At 41.3% G+C, this 20,874-nt stretch overlaps 1 protein-coding gene across 4 annotated transcripts in view; it reads left to right on the top strand.

The window, feature by feature from the left end:
- Positions 1 to 20,874, top strand: part of ABCB1 (ATP binding cassette subfamily B member 1) — a 108,878-nt gene that overhangs the window by 69,572 nt on the left and 18,432 nt on the right. The window contains exons 18-22 of one of the 4 annotated variants that reach the window (XM_060108867.1): positions 1,524 to 1,631; positions 5,229 to 5,306; positions 8,409 to 8,492; positions 14,715 to 14,918; positions 20,658 to 20,758. In XM_060108867.1, the coding sequence (XP_059964850.1) occupies positions 1,524 to 1,631; positions 5,229 to 5,306; positions 8,409 to 8,492; positions 14,715 to 14,918; positions 20,658 to 20,758 (575 nt within the window). Of the gene's footprint in view, positions 1 to 217; positions 267 to 1,009; positions 1,411 to 1,523; positions 1,632 to 4,787; positions 4,858 to 5,228; positions 5,307 to 8,408; positions 8,493 to 14,714; positions 14,919 to 20,657; positions 20,759 to 20,874 lie in introns of those variants that run through there. The other 3 variants (XM_060108868.1, XM_060108870.1, XM_060108869.1) reach the window with 3 other exon arrangements.

Genomic DNA, 20,874 nt, shown 5'->3' with positions numbered 1-20,874 from the left:
AGTAACCATTCAGAAGCAAAGGAACATGGTTGTGTTCCATAGCCACCATAGGTTGGTTGGGGCCAGTCCCTGTTCTAACATTTGTCTTGCAGGCACAGAGGTAGACAGTGACATCATCAGGGGAAAAAAAGGAATTGGATTAGTTAGGAATAGGTTTGGCTGTGTATAACAAAAACTTACAAATTTTATGTTTTCCTCATTCCTCGTGTAACAATAGACCTGGAAACAGGTGGTCCAAGGCAGACACATTAGCTCCAAGATATTGGGTAAGGAACAAGCTCTCTGCCTCATTGAAGGTTTGTAACACAGAATTTAGGATTGTGGGCTCTGAGTTAGGTTGCTTGGCCGTATAGCTTTGGGTCATCACTTGGTGGCTGTGTTACCTTGAACAAGTTAATTAACTTCTCTGTGCTCCAGTTTCCCTCTGTAAAATGGTGATGATAACAAACCTCAGGGGGTGGTTGTGAGGGTAAAGGATAGTATACATGAGTTTGTTTAGAATAACATCTGGCACAGAGTAAGAGCTCACTGATTGTTAGGTCTTTTTTTTTTTTTTTTTTTTTTTTTGCGGTATGCGGGCCTCTCACTGTTGTGGCCTCTCCCGTTGCGGAGCACAGGCTCCGGACACGCAGGCTCAGCGGCCATGGCTCACAGGCCTAGCCGCTCCGTGGCATGTGGGATCTTCCCGGACCGGGGCACGAACCCACGTCCCCTGCATCAGCAGGCAGACTCTCAACCACTGTGCCACCAGGGAAGCCCAGGTCTTATTTTTGTTGGAATGACTAATCAAGAAAAATTAATTTAACTTCTTCCAAAAGCTTTTTTTTTTTTTCCTTTATAAGGGATAAAGTTGTCTGGGTTGGCTTAGGAATATGGCTCTCACAAGACTGATTTTGGCCCACTGTGAAGGGAGGTGATTTTCTTTCCCTGTGGCGTGGTTATTCTCTGTTCTTGAAGCCCAGGGCATCCTGTAAGCTCTTCTAACACAGGTCTCCACTTGTGGTTCTAGGTCAGCTGGCTGCAGTTCCCCACTGGCTATCTAACTGGCTGTCCTACAGAGGCTGGCTCAAGGAACCTCCTTTCTTTGGAGAGGCCTGGGCTGAATGAATGAGCACCTTTCCTGGGTTCAGCGAAACCACATCAGCAGATGTGTCTCCAGACACCTTGGGACAGTTGGAAATGTCCAACTTGTAAAACAACAGATCGCCATGCAGTGTAGTTTCCCATCAAAGGAAGAAGAGAGTATTTGTTCCCAATTCTGCTGTGGTGGGTGTGGCGCTCCCTTGTAGCACTCTTACTCCAAGAAGGAGTATGAGCAGAAAAAGAGCTGGATAGATTGATGAATGACAGGCCCCCTCTTGGTCCCCAGGGAACGCAGAATATGTCCCCCTTTAGGGAAGCCAGCCTGACCTCCACATACTAAGGCTCCCTTGACCCCGAATACTCTGCTAGATGCAAAATGGGTCAGACTTTGAATGATTTCTTCAGTGGTACTGAAAACCCTTTAAATATTTTCTTGACAGGTTTTTACCAAAGATGATGATCCTGAAACCAAACGACAGAATAGTAACTTGTTTTCACTCTTGTTTCTAATCCTTGGAATTATTTCTTTTATTACGTTTTTCCTTCAGGTAAGTGTCTACATTTTCACTTTGAGAAATGTACCATTGTTCATCTGGGGGAATTTATTAAACATCTGTGTAATAACTTGCTTTTTAGTAGAATTGCTCCTCTAGTTGCTTTGACATTTTTAAAACAAAGATGTTTTGCTTCCTCTGGCTCCCTTGCTTCCTTCCTTCCCACCTTCTCCTCCCCCAACTGGAAATGTTAATGAAGTCAGAGGGAGCAGAGAGTATTTGATCTAATCTGGTGATTAGAAATGAAAGCTGGTGTTGACTTTAAAAAATACACAATGTGAGAGTTGCGAGTTAAGTTTTTCTGGTTACGTTGGGTCTTTGTTGCTGTGCATGGGCTTTCTCTAGTTGCGTCGGTGGGGGGGCTCCAGGCGCACAGGCTTCAGTAGTTGTGGCACGCGCGCTCAGTAGGTGTGGCTCGCGGGCTCTAGAGTGCAGGCTCAGTAGTTGTGGTGCACAGGCTTAGTTGCTCTGTGGCAATGTGGGATCTTCCCGGACCAGGGCTCGAACCCGTGTCCCCTGCATTGGCAGGCAGATTCTTAACCACTGCACCACCACAGAAGTCCCACGTGTTAAGTTTTATTTGGGGCAAAATGAGGACTGCAGCCTGGGAGACAGCATCTCAGAGAGCTCGGAGAAACTGCTCCTAGGAGGGAGGGGGAAGGTCAGTATATATATGATTTTGGTGAAGGGGGAATACATTGCAATCAAGCACATATTTTTTGCAGGTTTCTGCTAGTCACGAGGAGCAGTTATCACCATGAAGGATTTTAGTGCTTTTCTAGATATGAGGAGATACAGGAGTTGGACTCATAAAATTGGCTCCTGAAAATATCTATCTGAAGACCTGTTCTGCCAGTTTTTCCCAGAGCACAGGGTGCCTCCTTTCTGGTCTCCACCCTGAGCTCCTTTCAGGGGGTGTTGAAAGTCAGCAGCTGCAGCAGCACATGATTTAATCCTTGTAGAGGTCGATGGCAAGTACCAATTTGTTGCTGACACTAGGCTCTAAAAAATGGGATTTAGGGGAGCCTTGGACATATGTTTGGATATAAGTACTGCCAGTCAGTTTAAATACTTAAAGAAATGTCTTCCAGTGTTCTAAAAGCAACAACAAAACCCAGAACCCCATAAGCCAGTTACACTGATTTAAAAAATGTTTGAAGAGTTTATCATTTATCTTTTGCTAAAGGAGAAGGAACGCTTTTAATGATGGAAAAATGTCAGTCTTCAAACAAAAACTGTAGGAAACATTTGTAAAGAGTCAGATTTTACAAGTTGCAAATCATTTGGCTGAGATGAAATTGCAAGGGATTACGTGCTCTAAAAAGCTCAGCATAGTAAGACAGTGTGGGCTTTGGTGTTAGGCTTAGGGCCAAGTATGAGTTACTCCAGTTGCTAATTTTGTGTCCTTGGGCAAGTAAGTAACTTAAACTGTGTAAGCCTCAGTTTCCTCATCTGTAAAATGGGGATAATGGTAGCTGATGCTTGATAATTAAAAGAGATTATAAGACGAAGTTCCTAGGTCTGTGTGAGGCAGTTGTAATAAACACAATCACTTATTAAATGAATGAATGATTAGTCACATGTAATTGTTTAAGATAGAACTCTCAGTAGGTCTCTTTATTTTACATGGTGTAAGCATGTATTCATATTTTGAACAGACAGAACCCTTTTCTGCACATGATAGGAGGTCCAAAGCTCTGGACTCTTTTGTTACTGAGTACTTCAAGTCTCTTTGGGGAATTTGATCATACTAGAATAAATGTGACACTCTAATTGTATGTGAGATTGCCTTACCAACTATTAATGCCATAGGAGTTGGGAGAAGGTAGAGATTGCTGAGGGTGCAGTTGGTTAAGAAATTTGGAGGGAGGTAGGCTTTGAGCTGGAGATTTGAATTGGTGAAGCAAAGGCAGTTAACGTGGTACCTTTGTAACATAACGATGCTCAGAGAAACTGGAGCCTGGTTTGCTTGGCAAACCAAGGTGAAAATAAAGGCTCTGAATCCCAGGACCTCAGAAGTGCAGAGGTGGCACAGTGCCTAATGGTGATGTTAGAATGCCAACTCCTCATTTAGAAATGCAAGGAAGGAGCTGACTGTGGGGTTAAACCCCAGGCTCTGGGTTCTCATTCTGGTTAAGATTTTTTTAGACGAAGATTCAGATTCCAAGTCTGCCACCTTAGAACTGTAGCCTCTGGCAAGTTACCAGCCTCTCTAAACCCCCATTTCTTCTGGAAAGTGGTGATTGTAGGTTTGTCCTGAGGACTTACAATGTTTGTGAAGTACTTAACAGTGAAAGTTCTCAACAAAATAACAACAGTAATATTCCTGTAGTGGGCGAGATAGTTCAGATTTCATTCAGTCTAATAGCAGAAACCTTCAGCTGGTCATTTCCAAGTAAAGTTAGTCATTTTGGTAACTTCAGGCGTCAACTCAGTTAATCCAGGGTTTCTCCCTCTCCCCCTCTCCCTGGATTGGTGTCTGTTTTCGCAGAAGGGTTAGGCAGCATTACAGCCCTGGGTAGAGGGTGGTGGTCTGTGCACCTCCCCTGCCTCCCTGCCTCATGTTGGTGACCCGAGGGGCTGGCGGCCTTCCGTTACATGGTCCAACCTGTCTTCCTTGGTCAGGACCACGGGGAAGAGTGCTCTTTGCACGTGTTTCTTCCCTCGCTCTCCATAATGTCCAACACACTAGGCTGTTATTAGGGCTTCTCCTCTTCTGATACACCATCCAGCCATTTCTGCTCTGCTTTCTGCAGGCCATCGTGTGGCAAGCCTCATCCGTAAACTGCCACTCCCCAGCGCTCCAGATAGAAAGGGGAGCAGTGCTTCCTTCTGGTCCTGTATCCCCAAACTCACTGGGATGAGGGTCTGTCCTGGTTCCTCCGCAGACAGGGCCCAGCATGGTCGTACAATCACATCTTACTTTCTTCTTTCCCAAAACTCTCTTCTTTCCTCCCAGACACAGATTATATCCTTGGGGAAAGGGGAAGGCAGTGCAGAAAATTCTCTCTCAGTAAGCCTTCCTTTCCAGCTATTTCGCTCCTAGACTTTGGCTTTTTTTTTTTTTTTTAACTTGGAAACTAAGAATTTGATATCTCTGTTGTCTGTATCTTTTATGGCTGAGGTGGCTATCTATTCTTGTTTTCCCAGGTTGCACCTCGGGTCCTGGTGTAATTATGATACAGCCCCCCTTCTCACGCTCAAAAATGTTCTGGTTTGGATGATACGTAATATAAACCCCCGGTTTAGAGTGCCTTCTGCCTTGGGAACAACTCCCCAGCTTCCTGAGTGACAGACCCTGTTTCACGGGGAGAAATAAGCGGGAGGGGGAACGGGGGACAGAGAAACCAAGTCCTAATAAATCCCCGACGGGCCCACCTGAGTGTCGATTTCAACTCTCCCGGCTCTGCCAGCAGTGCGGCTACCCGCCGTAGTACACGGTCCCCGAAAGAGAGCCAAGCCTTGAAATCGGGCTTTCTGACTTCGTCTGGTGTCCTGCTTTAGCAGTGACACCAAGTCCCCCTCCTGTTGTGTCATCAGCGGCTGTGTCTCTGACACGTCTTTTCCCTTGGGGCATGTTACTCTTCACAGGGCTTCACGTTTGGCAAGGCCGGAGAGATCCTCACCAAGCGGCTCCGATACATGGTTTTCAGATCCATGCTGAGACAGGTATGTCTGTTGAGGACTGTGCCTGGGATCTGCAAAACTCCCCGCTGTGCCCTGTGCAGGGGAAGCAGTGGGGCGCTGTCAGGTTACTCAGAGCTCCTGTATTGATCTTCCCTCAATCGCATATCAGAGATGCTGCTGAACCGTCCGCCAGGTCAGGCTCAGAGCCCTGCCCTGGGAGGTCCCCTCTGGGTGGGCGCAAGGACGGGGGTCCCTGCGAGACAAGTGGCAGTCTCCAGGGCAGATTCACCTCCAGCCTCTGTCTCAGCAGCTGTAGGCAGAGTAGGTGGAAGCGATCTTCCATGCTTCTCATCCCTTTCCTCTCTTTCTTTCCTTCTTTCCCCTGGGAAACCCAGGATACTTGTGTTTCTTCCCACCAGGAAATGCCTTCTGTACCCTTTCTTTCCACAGATCAAAAGTCATCCCCATGGCCCATTCCCTGCTGCTCAGTTTCTTCGCTGGGGCTAGACTGATATGTTAATTCCAGCTGCAGTGTTGCTAGCGGAGAATGATTTAATGGAATGTCTCTCACACTTAACACCTTCGGAACCCTAACAACAGACAGATGTGAATGTTTTTCTGCGGAAAGGGGGAAGGGGATTCTGGACATGCAACCCAGAGCAGCCCAGTTCAAAGGGGAAAGTTTCTTTAACAATCATGCAAATTTTGTCTGTGACTTTATAACTTTCCTTTTTTTTTTTTTTTTTTTTTGCGGTACGCGGGCCTCTCACTGTTGTGGCCTCTCCCGTTACGGAGAACAGGCTCCGGACGCGCAGGCTCAGCGACCATGACTCACAGGCCCAGCCGCTCCGCAGCATGTGGGATCTTCCCGGACCGGGGCACGAACCCGTGTCCCCTGCATCAGCAGGCGGACTCTCAACCACTGCGCCACCAGGGAAGCCCCATAACTTTCCATTTTAAACTCACTAATACTATGATGCTCCATCTGGGTGCCCCGGATATGCTGGGCGTCAAACCATATTTATAAGTGACATTCGATTTAGACTCAAGGCTTTGGTCCAGGGCTAAATGCCCCATTGCCCCTCCAGCCCCCAGGCCAACTCCTAGGTCCATTATTCTTTGGAAGCTGAGCTGATGATTTGTGTAATGCCTTCTCCATAAATTATTAAGTCCAGCCATCATGCATTAAGTGCCTTCTGCTTACAAGGCATAATACTAGGTATTGTAAGGCCTTCACATCAGAATGGTCCCTAGTACACGGAAGTTACATTTCAGTGGGAGAGGCACTTAAGCACTGAACAATTTTTAAAAGCAAATGGATACATACTATAAGAAATTATAATGCTGTGGTTTTTTCCTTCAATAATTTTTGGGGAAAATGATAGATACTGCTTTAATTGCAAATCAACCGTCGAGGTAACTTCTTAGGACCATAGTTATTTTTGTAACAGACATAAACTGGTACTTCAAACTCACAGTCTTTCTAGTATTTTTGTATTGAAAAGTGTAAGTGGTTTTCCAAAGAAAATCCTATTTTATGTTGAATGCTAAATTTTAATCTAGATTTCTTTTGTCGATTTTTTTTAAACCCAATTGGTTTATTCTGCCCTGAGCCACAGTTGTCTGTTTATTCGACTTCTCTGTGTGAATGTCTATTAAGCATTTCATACCTAATATTTCCAAAATTGAACTCTGACTCTCCCCTCCCCGCAGGGCTTGCTCCTTTCCTGGTCCTCCCCCATATCAGTAAATGGCACCTCCATTCTACCGGTTGTACAGGCTAATGACCTTGGAGTCCTCCTCGACTCCTCTAGTTTGTTTAATATTACAACAGCCTCCTAACTGGTCCCGCTGCCTCCATCCTTATCCCAGTCCAGTGGGTTCATCGCCCAAGAGCCAGAATCATTCTTCTAAGATAAAAAGGCAAATCACATTCCTCTGCCCCATACCTGCTGAAAGCTACCCATATTGGTCAGGATTGGTCTGGACTCCTTTTTTTTTTTAATGTTTATTTATTTATTTGCTGTATCAGGTCTTAGTTGCGGTGTGCGGGCTCTAGAGTACCCAGGCCCATTAGTTGCGGCATGGGCTTAGTTGTCCTGCAGCATGTGGGATCTCAGTTCCCTGACCAGGGATTGAACCGGCATCCCCTGCATTGCAAGACCGACTCTTAACCACTGGACCACCAGGGAAGTCCCTGGACTCTTTCTTTTCTTTTTTTCTGTCTGCGCCACGCAGCTTATGGGATCTTAGTTCCCTGACCAGGGATTGAATCCGGGCCCTTAGCAGTGAATGTGCGGAGTCCTAACCACTGGACCGCCAGGGAAGTATCCAAATCTGGAATCTTTACAGTTACCTATAAGGTCACACACGATGTGGTCCCCACTGCCTCTCAGACCTCATCTCCTGTAGCTTCGCCCCCTCTCCCATACACAGTCTACTCTATACCCATTGGCTCATTGCATGCGGGTATGAGACGAGGAGTGGGAGAGCCCAGTGAGGATAGAAGTCTGTCCAGGGGAAGAGGCGGCTTTACACATTCCCACAGAGGTGCTTTTAAGACTGGTGGCAGCCCTTAAGCTTTCTTGCTTGTATGTGAACAGATCAAATATGCCTTTTCCTCGGAGCCTTTGCACATGCTCTTTCTTCCTTGTCTCAGATATTCTCATTCTTCTCTTCATTCAATTCTCTGCTCAAACGTCACCTGAGAGAGGACTTCTCTCTCCCCTTCCCAATCTATAAAATAGTGCATTCCCTCACTTTTTTTTCCTTCTTACCCCAGTCTATTTTTCTTCCTACCATTTATTATCACCTGGCATGGTATATATTTATCTGTGGTTTCCATCACTAGAATCTGGGCTTCATGAAATCAGCGACTTTGTCTTTTTTGTTCACTGTTGAATAGATCCAACACTTAGAAATTATGTTTGGAACCAAGTAGGCACTCAAAAGGTTTCTTTGACAAATTAAATGGTTTATTTATGACTTTGCACTTAAGTCCCTTTCTTGTCTATTCAGTATCAAATCCTGAATGCTTAATGTGGGAGGATAAGTGATAAATAAACCTGACCCTGTCACTGCCCTCCAAGCTGAGGGTTTCAAGCATCGGGCTTTAAGATAATGAAATCATTTTCTGTGTCACAGGATGTGAGCTGGTTTGACGACCCTAAAAACACCACGGGAGCCTTGACGACCAGGCTTGCCACTGACGCTGCTCAAGTTCAAGGGGTACTGACTGCCTCCTTTCTGCTGTGATTGTTCTAATGGGCCATTTTGAATTTCAGCGTGAAACTAATTTTCTCCCTACAGTTAATTCTCATCATCATTAAGAAAATGTTCAAACTTTAACCTATTCAATATATCATGTGCCTTATGGCAAAAAATGTTAACTATTTAAATATCATGTACTGTATAGTGTATAGATAACTTATAAGCTTTGTTTTGTTATTTGCCATCTTATTCGTGCTATTAACAAAATACATGTGGAAGGATAATTATTTAGAAAAGGAAGTATTTATCATTATATCATGAAGATTCAGTCTGTGTTAATGCTTTGCTAATCCCCAGAAAATTATAACAGCTACTGAAAAAAAGAATGTGTGTAGTTGCTGTAAGAAAGTTAAGGGGCACTAAAGTTCAGAGGGGAGCAAAGAAAATCTTAAAAAGTTGAAAGAACAGATGAATGGATAAAGAAGATGTGGCGCATATATACAATGGAATATTACTCAGCCATAAAAAGGAACAAAATTAAGTTATTTGTAATGAGGTAGCTGGACCTAGAATCTGCCATACAGATTGAAATAAGTGAGAAAGAGAAAAACAAATACCGTATGCTAATGCATATATATGAAATGTTAATAAGCGGTACTGATGAACCTAGTGACAGGGCAGGCATAAAGGTGCAGACGTAGAGAATGGACGTGAGGGCACGGGGAGGGGGAAGGGTAAGCTGGGACAAAGTGAGAGAGTAGCACTGATATATACACACTACCAAATGTAAAACAGCTAGTGGGAAGCAGCCGCATAGCACAGGGAGATCAGCTCGGTGCTTTGTGACCACCTAGAATGATGGATAGGGTGGGTGGGAGGGAGACGCAAGAGGGAGGAGATATGGGGATATATGTATATGTATAGCTGATTCACTTTGTTGTACAGCAGGAACTAACACAACATTGTAAAGCATTTATGCTCCAATAAAGATGTGGAAAAAAAAAGATTGAAAGAAATGAAAAGAGCATGAAAAAATGGAAACAAGGGTAGAAGGAACAACTCGCTCAGACTATAAAACTTAAATTCTGCTACTATGTGAATCTCTTTAAGGGATATAACTAGAAACTATTGAACCAGCAGATTTTGATTTGTGGGTAAAGTGACAACTTCTCCTTTAACTACAACTGTTTATGACAAAAATCTACAGGATGATGTGGAATTTGGGAGAAAAAAAGCATGTGATCTCTGCCATGTCTTTCCCTCCCTTGAACCTTAGCAATCTTTAACTTTTGATCTTTCTGTAAGAGTACTATGATTACATTTCTTATAACTAATATATGGGGCTTCTGTAAAAATAAATTAGGTTATGAATGTGGAAGCAGATACAGTTAAAAAATCTCAATGTAAACCTTGAGCATTGTTGCTTTAATGCTTAAAGCAAACAAATCAACAGAAATTGAGGTTTAGCTCAAGCTGTGCAGAATCTAACAGAACAGAACGTACACTGCCTGAAATAACTTGGAACTTCCTAAAAGAGACAACAGCCATGCCCTTCCTGAGCCCTTATGGGATGTCAGATTGTCATAAGAGCTGTGGAAGAAAATGGCAGCAGGATATGCTGGTAGGGGCTTGCTGGTTGTCAGGGAAGGAAGGCCACAATCTTGATGATGCGGCAACGTATTCAAGAGGCATGAAGGAGGGAAAGATGCCGGCCCTATAGATGTCTAGGGTGGCACATTCTGAACAGAAGGATCAGCAAGTGCAAAGGCCCTGAGGTTGGAGCATTTATTTCTACAACTGTTCCCAAAACAGCAAGGAGGATAATGTGGCTGGAATAAAATGAGTGAAAGCGAAAGTTATATAAGAGTTGAGATCAGCATCATATCTGAACTTATATGAGAAACCATTGTAGGGTTTTAAATATGGGAGGGACATGATCTGAAATTTTTAAAGGCTGCTGTGTGAATAGGCTGAAGGGGTCAGGGAGAGGCAGGGAGTCTATTGCAATCATCCGGGGGAGGGAAGATAGTGTTTTAGACTAGGAGAGTCATAGTGAAAGTGATAACAAGTAATCAGATTCTGGGTATAGTTTGAAGGTACAGCCAACGGAATTTGTTGGCCGGCTGAATGTGGTATGAGATATTAGAGAAAAGGGATTTAAGGATGACTCCAAAAATTTTGGACCTGCACAACTGAAGAAATGGAGTTGCTTTTTAATGAAACCGGGAAGCCTGTTGAAAGAGTTGTGTCTGGGACATGTTGGGTTTGAGATGCCCACAGTAGACATCCAAGTGGAGATGTCCAGACAGCAGATGGATTTGCAAGTCTGGAGGTTAGCAGAGAAGGCTGGTCTGGAAAAACACATTTGGAGATTTTTCAGGACATGGGTGGCTTTTAAAGCCATGAGGCAGGAGGAGATAGCCAAGGAAGCATGGGAGCATAGCGAAGATGGCAGGGTCTGGGCCCTGAGCTCGGGGCTATGAGATGACCCAGTGAAGAAGAGCAAGAGTAAGTGGCCAGTGAGGGAGAAGAGCAGTGTCCAAGAACAACATGAAGAAAGCATTTTAAGGAGGGAGCAGTCTAGGATCTCAGATACTGCTGATAAGCTTGTAAGGCGAGCAAACATTGTACAATGCTGTAGCCACCCAAAGGTGCTTATGGTTCGAACAAGAACTGTTTCAGGGGTGTGATGGGAGCAAAAGCCTGATGGGAATGGGTTTATGAGAAAGATGGAAAGAGGATTAGGACACAATTGGACAAATCATTACAGGATTTTCTGGTAAATGGGGCAGAGAAATGGGTTGGTAGGTGGAGGAGGATGTAAAGTATTACTCTATTTTATTTTTTATTTAAATTAGCATGAGAATCAACAAGCTTGGGGTTAATCCATTCGGCTAGCTCCCTGGAAGAGCCTTTCCTGGGGATAGTGAGCACCGGGGACAAATTGTGTCCTGAAATTTCCTCAATCCTGAGTTCCCTAGCTAAACTTTGCTGCCATAACTTTAGTATCCCTTTCACATAGACCTTGTCGTGTGCGCTCATGTGCTTTCACCGACACACATGTCCCACATCCCATTTAGCACAGGGGGACACGTCCTGGAGGAAACACACTAATTCAGCCCCTTGCAGCCAAACCCTGAGCAGATGCTGTCTGGACACTGTGCACTGGCAGTCAGGCCTTCATAATTCCTCTAAGTCATGTCTTTGCTGTGTTTGTAGAATTAGTGCTCAGTCCTTCCCCTCTGCAGTGTTGTTTGTGACACCCTTGACCACATCCAGGAACTCCATTCTGCCTAATTGCCTATCAGGGTCAGGTGTCTGCTTCTCGCTTGTTTCCTCCAACTCCCACTTTCATGGCCCCAGTAGCACGGACGACACCTGCACACCTTGTATGAGCCACTCTGAGTCAGAACTGTTCTCCAGAACGTAAAAGTGGCTAAAAAAGAGAGACCAGGGAAGGGGAGGCAGTCAGATTGGGGAGCATCATTGACACCAGGAAAGCCCAATATAGCTGTTATCACAAATTGGCTGAGAGAGGACAGTTGAATCCCCTATATGGCACCAGCTGACCTGTTTATGATAGTGGATACATGTGTGTATGTATATACATTTATACATATATATCCACACATATATATACATACACACGTGTGTGTGTATCTATTTCATAGTAGGAAGTAGTGTAATTTTTATATATATACATACCTAAGCCAAGCAGTCCTGTCAAAGATCATTGCCACGTAAAACAGGGTGAACTCAAGTCTGTGTGTATATAGTTAGTGATGATGTTTATCTAAGTTAAATTTTTTTCATATTTCACCATCAGTGAAACATTTTCTCTGATGTATTTTTGAGCAAGTAGTTTAATTCTGCTAACCATAAATCAGAAGAAAATATATTTCAATATTTTGCTTATGAAATTGTGGGCTTTTAAATTATTTAATTTTCATGTAAGGATTAGAATTCTGAGAAAAAAGCAAATGAGAGCCATATAGAAGTCAAAAGCAACTATGTATTAAAAAAAATTTTTTTCCCCCCCTGGGAGAAAGTATTTGAGGGAAAGATGAAGTTAAATGTTCTTAATTTCAAAAGGAGTTTCAGGAAATAGGCTTTTTTTTTTCCCCAGTAAGCACACATACTTTAAAATTGGACTTCAAGCCATACGATGGTGCTTTGAGGAGGAAATGAATAGCCAGAGAGGGGGAAACAGGGAGAGAGGGGGAGAAAAATGAGTGGGAGAGGAAGTGTTACAAATATGTGATAGCACAGTGGGATAAAGACCCTGTGAGGAGAGTCTTAGTGGGTTTCAGGTATTGAGCATTTTGTCTTACCTTGCTTCACTCTTGGACTCTGGTTTTGGAGTATTACTTACTCTCATTCTTACTTTCAAAATGATAATGACTTGGCTACTACTAATAATCCATGCTCTCCCGTGGAGCGTTCTAGAGACACCTTCTCTGTGTGAGGAATAGATGATGGGACAGTGAGTGTCAGTCTTTAAAGACTGGTAACCAGTGCAGTGTCCCTGGAAGCATTAAATCACATTAAGCCAAGGGGCTTACTTTCTCTCCAGCTTAAGGTTCTAGGTCTTTTAGATCATCTTTCATGTACACTAAAGAAGAATTTGTCATCTTTGATACATTTTACTTATGTCTGTAGCCTTGGCTATCATCCACAGCTGAACATTTATATCTGTGAAACCTTAGGTATCGGGGTAATTCGTCTGCCGTGAACTTGGGGGATGTTCTGAATGCTTCTCTCAGTCAGGTGCTATGGGAAATGAATTCTGAGTAGGACTTGTACATACTGAGCACAGGAACAGTCTCGATATCCCTGTGCCACAGACTTAACTCCAGGTTATAATCTTTGACTCTGAGATTGAAAATGTGCAAATAAAGAGAGCTGGCTTTGAAGGCCACTCTACTCTTTGACTTACACCAAGTTTGGCTAAGCATCCCTTTATCATAAGCTCAGTGACTGCATCAAACAAAAATAAATGCTCTGTTATTTATGCTGTTTCTTTCAGCCCTGGTGCAGTTCCCTGGTATGGAATTTAATGTGTAGAGTTACTGGTAGCTTATTTTAACAGCATTTACCCCTAATTACTGGTTTGGTGTTTATATCAACATAGGTGTTGAATGATTTCAGAGGGTCGATATTGAGACACGGGTCTTGTAAAGAATTCTGTCCCAAAAATTCAGAGCTGACAGAAACTTTAGGTGTTAATCAATGTACCTGCTCATTTTGGGGTTGGAAAGAATTTGTCCAAAGTCACAGAGGTGGCAGTGACCATTCTAGACTGTACTCCATCATAATCTTTCCCTGAGACTGGCCCCCCTCAGGCAGAGGACATCTGGGGAGTGGAAAAAACATGGGCCATTTCCAAAAAAGCAGATCCGAGGGCCAGGGCGGGAATTTGGAAAGGCTTGAGGACATGGGGTGTTTCCAGGGTAAAGGAGAGAAGTATAGAGTAGTGGAGTAAATTGACTTTATGTTTTGACTTCTGGCTTTTGAGTTGGAAATAACTGCATGCTCCTGAAAATCATGCTTCAGGCTCCCTCTGGCATATAAGCTGAAGGTTCTGATGCCTGCTTAATATTCTAAATTTAAATTCCATAACTTTCAGCTCTGTGTATTTTTTCTAAACACTATAAGCATCTGAAATAGGCCAAGAGATGTTGGGTTGGCCAAAAAGTTCATTCAGTTAGTGAATACATTGCTCAATAAAGTTCTTTGTGAAAATGAAAAATGTTTTTTATTTTTACTTAAAGCTGAACGAACTTTTTAGTCAACCAGTGTTTGTATACCCTCAATGACAAATACTAGGCTTAAGTTATGGGTAGTTATGTATCTATCTAACACTGGGAATTTCCAACAGTCCCAGTTGAATATAATTGTCAGACTGTTTTATCCTGCTAATTTGCAGAGCTTGCATTAGGGATCACGGTGTCATTGTTTAATGAAAATTTTATTGGTAATAAAAAATCAGATGAGAGAGATATATGTAATTGAACTCTGAATTATTGATCTACTTTAAGTATTTATTCTGAAGTTGTGGAGATCCTCATTTTAGAAACCAAATAGACTTACAAGTAAACCTTTACTTTTTATTTCATAACCGAGGAGATGAGATTTTCACAAAGCTGAATTATCATAATCCTTAAAAAAATATATAAGCATGGGTTTTAAAGATAATATGAAAGTGTCTCTCTGACAGTGTTTCGTTTGTTTGCTTCACAGGCTATAGGTTCCAGGCTTGCTGTAATTACCCAGAATATAGCAAATCTTGGGACAGGCATTATTATATCTTTAATCTATGGCTGGCAGTTAACACTTCTACTGTTAGCAATTGTACCCATTATTGCAGTAGCAGGAGTTATTGAAATGAAAATGCTGTCTGGACAAGCACTGAAAGATAAGAAAGAACTAGAAGATGCCGGGAAGGTGAGTCAGATGGAGTATAATCACTGACCTAAGTAGAGTAAAATATTCTAATTAGTGTCGTTCTGTTACAAGTACTTCCTGAGCTCTGAGAATGTTTTTATAACCATTCCTCAAAGCGGTCTTATTTGACGCTTGTTCATCTGGTTGAAAACTGAAGAAAAGTAGCAAAACAAATGCTTAGACTCACAGACTGACAACTGATTTTGTCAGGCTTTTCTAGTTTCAGGCGCTTATCTTCACACTCCTCCCTCCCTCTTTCTCTGGAGCAAGCAGAAATCCATTGCTTTATTGAGGAAAGGAGGCCCATTTAATTACATATGAGGGGGGAGATTAAAAAATGGAAAAGTCTTAAAGGTATTTATTCTATCTGGCTGAAAATATTATCATTCTTTTTTTTTCATACACCTCCTCCCTTCATGTTATTTCTGTTTACCCTTACCCTAATACTTTTTTTTTTTGAGGGGCGGTGTTGCATACTTTTCTGTTGTTGTTGATTTGCATTTTGCATCTCCCTTTATTTTTTAAAGAATTTTTACTTTACATTGGAGTATAGTTGATTAACAATGTTGTGTCAGTTTCAGGTGTACCACAAAGCGATTCAGTTATACGTGTATCTTTTCTTTCTCAGGTTCTTTTCCCGTTTAGGTTATTACAGAGTATTGAGCAGAGTTGTTGTTTTGAACAAATGCTTATATGGCAATTGCTTTACTTCTTAGGGTGACCCTGCAAGATAGGTTCTATTATAGCTCCTTTTTCAGGTGAGGCTGAGGCACAGGCAGGTAATGCCACCAATGCCTTAGAGCTCGTGAGTTTAAGTTTCAGAGCCAGGATTCAAATCCAGACAGTCGTGCTCCCAAGTTGTGCCTCTGTTACGAAATGAAGAGTTCTGCAGATGGCGGAACATAATCTGATATCATGTGATCTGTATCGTTGTAGAAATGAGTGGTCAGAGCACCCCCAAACCTGGGGCTACCATCTAGGATAGGGATACATCTATCAGTGGACCCTTCAAGGTTCCCAAGAGTCAGGGCAGGGACCCAGGCAGATCCAGTGGCCCAGGTGTCTGAGGTACTTTGCCTCTGGACCAGGCAGCTCACGAATAGGAGGATGGAGGGGGTCCTGGAGGTTGGTTATTACCACTCACACTTTGTCCTCCACCTCCCTGCCATCTCCTCAGGCTTTTTACCCTGTGTCTTTGGGATTCCTTCAGGAAACTCCTCTGGACCAGCTTTAGTGCTTCTCAGTGATTGCCAGTGAGGGAAAGACCTCACATGAAGTTTCCCTTCAGGCCATCAGAGTCCTGGTCCTTAGGTTCAGCAGGATGGTGCCGGCCCCCAGGTGTCTGGAGTCCATCCTGTGACTAGTCACTTCATTTAATCCTGTACTTTGTTGGTTTCTCCCCTATGGTGTTGACTCTTCATCTGATGAGAAGATGGAAAAAATGTGTATATAAAGAAAGTGCATTACTCTTTTATAGTGTCATTGTTTACTGAGATGTTCAAAATGTCCCAGAAAGGAGTCTTAGGTTGTTCGTAGGAAGAAGATGACCGATTGGAAGTTAATTCACTGCAAACCACAGGTTGGCACCTTCGAAATGGTGCATCAGGTTGAAGACTCTGGGAGTTCTGTCAAGGGGACAGAGGGGACAGGGGAAGGGGTGCAGATGGAAATAGGTACATGTGAGTAAGGCAGGTTTTCTGGGTAAAGTTTGGGGGTGAGGTACATGTTCTGCTCCATTGATGGTTCATGAGAGAGGAAACAGCAGGTAGGGAATGCGGTGGTTGCTGTACCAGCCGGTCCATGAAATAGTAAAAATCAACTCCCACCTGATCACCATTCTCAGGTTACCATTTATTGCCTGTTTATTGTATACCAGGCATCATGCTAAGAGCTCTACATGCATTACCTCATTTGACACTCTCAATAACCCTTTTGAATTATCCCTGTTAGGTAATAAAACCCAAGGTTCAGAGAAGTCACACAGCAGCAGCCTAATTGATCTGTCTGCTTTCTATATTCCTCTTACAAACACAAACAAAATCATGCTTTTAACTCCTCCAATGGCTTCTTTTTTTCACACACACACACACACACACACACACACACACACACACACACACACACACTGTATTTTATTTTTACAAGAGATAAATCAACTGGCACCAAGCATTATAAATGGATGACCACAACAAAAGCAACAACGATTGCAATTACCAAACACGAAACACACTCATATTATGTCATAATATTGACATTCAGTCCAGTAATCCTCCACGGTAACAGCTCCTTTACTGTGCAGTGAAAATTGATCTGTATATTTTTTGCCTCTGAGTCCTTGTGGGATTTTTTTTTTTTAATTCAAACAGAAAGTCACAAAAATTATAATCATCCTCATCAGTTCACTCAGTCTCATGCAATTAATTTTTTTTATCTTGATCTTTTGTTAGCACTTTTATGAATTCATCAGTTTTCCATTAGAGTTCTGAAAATGCTTATTCATTCAGTTCAGCAGTATAGTCAGTTACCAGAAACCTGTGCTTGTCAAAGAGTCTTTTCCATGAATTCCTTGAAGATGAAACCCTTTTATAGGAACATTTTTGCAAAAGCATCAGAGTACACCCAGAACTGTCTGTAAATGACAAAAGACTTAAAAATGACCATGGTTAAAGATTTGATGAAAGTTCATAATAATGCAATTGAGAAGGAAATTTAGTTCTTTCTGAGATACACCTTTTAAAGTAATAACTAGATTATGACTTATAACATTATACCAGAACATATAAGATTTTTAGAAATTTCATGTAATGTCTGGAACATTTATAGTAACATATTTCCATACAAATAACCCAAAGAAAGTTTAGTGTTAGTTTTTTTTTTGTTCTGTTTTGTTTGTTTTTTTATACTGCAGGTTCTTATTAGTCATCAGTTTTATCCTCCAGTGGCTTCTGATCACACTTGCAATAAAATCAGCCCTTTATCCTGGGCTATAAAACTCTGCATGAATCAGCCCCTGATGACTTCTCTGACCCTGTCTTGCACTAATGTTTCCCTCACCCAACCAGCTCTGGCCTCATGGGCCTTCTTTCAGTTCCTAGAACACTCCAAGCTGGTTCCCTCTGGTCTTCATATCTCAGAATTATTACTTTTCAGAGAGGTCTTTCTGGCACTTGAATTAATTCCTGATACTTCTCAGCGCTTTATTTCTTTCCTATTTCTTTATTGATTAATGGTCTGTCTTCCCTACTAAAATGGGGGCCAGGACCGTATCTGTTGGTTTGCCCTTAGGGACAGAGCAGGCCCAGAATTCCAGAGCAGGATTGTGTGATGTCAGAGCCAGCTGACAACCTCTACCTTGCCTGTGATCTGTGTTCCATCGAGTTGTCACATTATTATTGACGAATGAACATTTTTATAGAATAGATGCTTTTTCTTTTTAGAAATAAAAGCTGTAATCAGTTTATTTGAGGGTAGGAAGAGAAGTGTGAGTTTTTTCTAGAAATATATATGTATTTTTTCCTTTCTTAAAAATTGTTTATTGCGTGATGGTTTCTGAGGAAAACTCAGTGCTATTTCCTATTCTTGAATTACAAGTTCTCTCTCTTGATAGTGGTTACTGAATCTCTATTTAAAAGTCTTGGAGCAAATGAAGCTGCGAGAATGCAGAGTACTAATTAATCCTTTTCCTAATTGCTTCATCGTGCGGCAAGATAAGACAGTTGTTTACTGATTATATTGTTTTACTCACTTTTCAAGGTCTGTAACTCATAAACTCTCACTTTTATTGGGCTGTTCACTCTAAAAAGCAATGACATTTACAAACCAATCACAAAACAGACCTGCCTTAGAATAATGTGCACAGAAAATATTTCTTAAAATCATTACATTGAAATTTATAGTAAAGTCTGTTTTTCAGCAGACATTGTTATAGTTTGTTGAATTTTCTTACTGATGCAAAAAACCTCTTTGTTCGAAGCCTTATAATTGAAAATATTTCTACCATGGGTCTGAACAAGGATTGTCTTTGGAGGTTTGACTGGAGGTGAATTTTTTCCTCTAACTTTTTGCTTTCTGCACTTTTAGCATTTTCTTTAAAAAGTATATACTATTTTTATAATATGTAAAGAATTTAATAAAATATTTTGACATAAATTGAATCTGGACATTTTCCTGTATTGTTAGTGGCTTATGGTAAACATAGTACAATCTTCTTGGCCTGCTGGGTCAGAGTATAATATTTTTATTTTTTAAATATCTTTTTGTTTTGAAGATTATGGTATTAATTTTTTCTTCTAATATTTTTTGCATTAGTCTTTAAAACCAACAATGTCATATCAAATATCCACTATTATCTTTGAAGTTAGGTATTTGTGTAGGATTCAGTAAAGAATAAGTAAGATTTTGGGTTTGTGATTTTTTTTTAATGCTGTAAATCACTCTCATGTAATTGAATGTGTCTGTATTAGAATCAGTTCCGACCAGTGTAGAGACCAGAGAAAGGAAGAACATCTTAAACAATAAGGATAATTTCTCTTACTGATTTATAATTTAGACTTACAATTCCAAAAATTATTTCTCTTGGAATTAGAGTTAAAAGGGACTTCAGAGACCCTCTTGTCCATCCTCCTCATTTTACAGATGAGGAGAATGAGATAGAAGGGCATTTCAAGGTCTCATGGTGATGCAGGCTGAACTCTCATTTTGTACACTGACGTTTTTCGTATTTTCCATAGCCCTTTTACCCAGACTCCAAAAGGTGGTAAAGGATGTATTTGTGCTAGTCAAATAGCCTTGTTGGAAGTTAAATTCAATTAAAATATAGATAGAAACTTTCTGGAATACCAATTGATAATATGTGCTGTGCTTCTTAAAAAATAATTTATTCCCTTTGACCTAGTAATTTAACTTTTAAGAACTTCTCCTAAGAAAATAATTCAATATGGACAAACGTTTATGTATGAGGATGTTTATCACAGCATTATTTTTAATAAGAATTGAAAGCTTTGTTTAGCAATAAAGGACTGCTTAGCTGGCTGGGATAGTAAGTGGCCCTTTAAACATCCAGTTGTTAATGTATATTTAATGACCTTTGAAAAGTCTCTTTATTTGTTAAGGTAAAAAATAAGGCTATGAAGCCAAACATAGAACTTGAGCCCAATTTTGTTAAACAGGTATAGTTTAGAAAATAACAACATGTAAGCTATTATGTAAAATACACCAGTGTGTAACTTTTCATTACCTTCTCTGTCTTTTCAATATTTTCCAAATATTCTTTAGTTGTCTCAAATAACAGTTATACAGAGAAAAATATAAACATTACATTTTATAGGTATTTTAATAATATTATAATTTATTGACATTATAATAACTTTTATATATATAATAATTATAAACTTAAAATGTGACCATCCTAGAAGAAAGGGCACTGCAATGGAGATAAAATACTGAGTTCTTAGGTTAATTTTGCTACTGTAAAGCCATGTGGCTTTAGGTAAGGGCCTTCATCTGTTGAAGCTTGAATTAGCCCATCTTCCTTCCAGACCTAAATCTCGATTTGATAAGTCACTTGGTATCCTTTTCTATAGCAAGGACGCTCAGGAGTCATAATAAATATTATTTAATATGTAATATGTAAATAATACTTATTAATAAAATTAATTTTATGAATCTCTTATATGAAATTCAAACCAATTGCCACTGTTGGCCTTGGTGCCTTTAGTAACAGGGCATTCTCTGTTACAGATTGCCACGGAAGCAATAGAAAACTTCCGAACTGTTGTTTCTTTGACTCGGGAGGAGAAGTTTGAATATATGTATGCCCTGAGTTTGCAGGTACCATACAGGTAATAACCACTGAAGAGTGGGAGGGGAGTATGGGGAGTTTTTCAATCACCAGATTTGTTTTCAGGAAGATTGCTTTGGCCAGAAGGTAGGGAACAAGTGGAGAGACTTCTAGAAG

The sequence above is a fragment of the Mesoplodon densirostris genome, chromosome 9, assembly GCF_025265405.1.
Source record: "Mesoplodon densirostris isolate mMesDen1 chromosome 9, mMesDen1 primary haplotype, whole genome shotgun sequence".
Classification (NCBI taxonomy): Eukaryota; Metazoa; Chordata; class Mammalia; order Artiodactyla; family Ziphiidae; genus Mesoplodon; species Mesoplodon densirostris.
The sequence above is the reverse complement of the archived record's forward strand: the minus strand, read 5'-3'. Positions and strand labels throughout refer to the sequence as shown.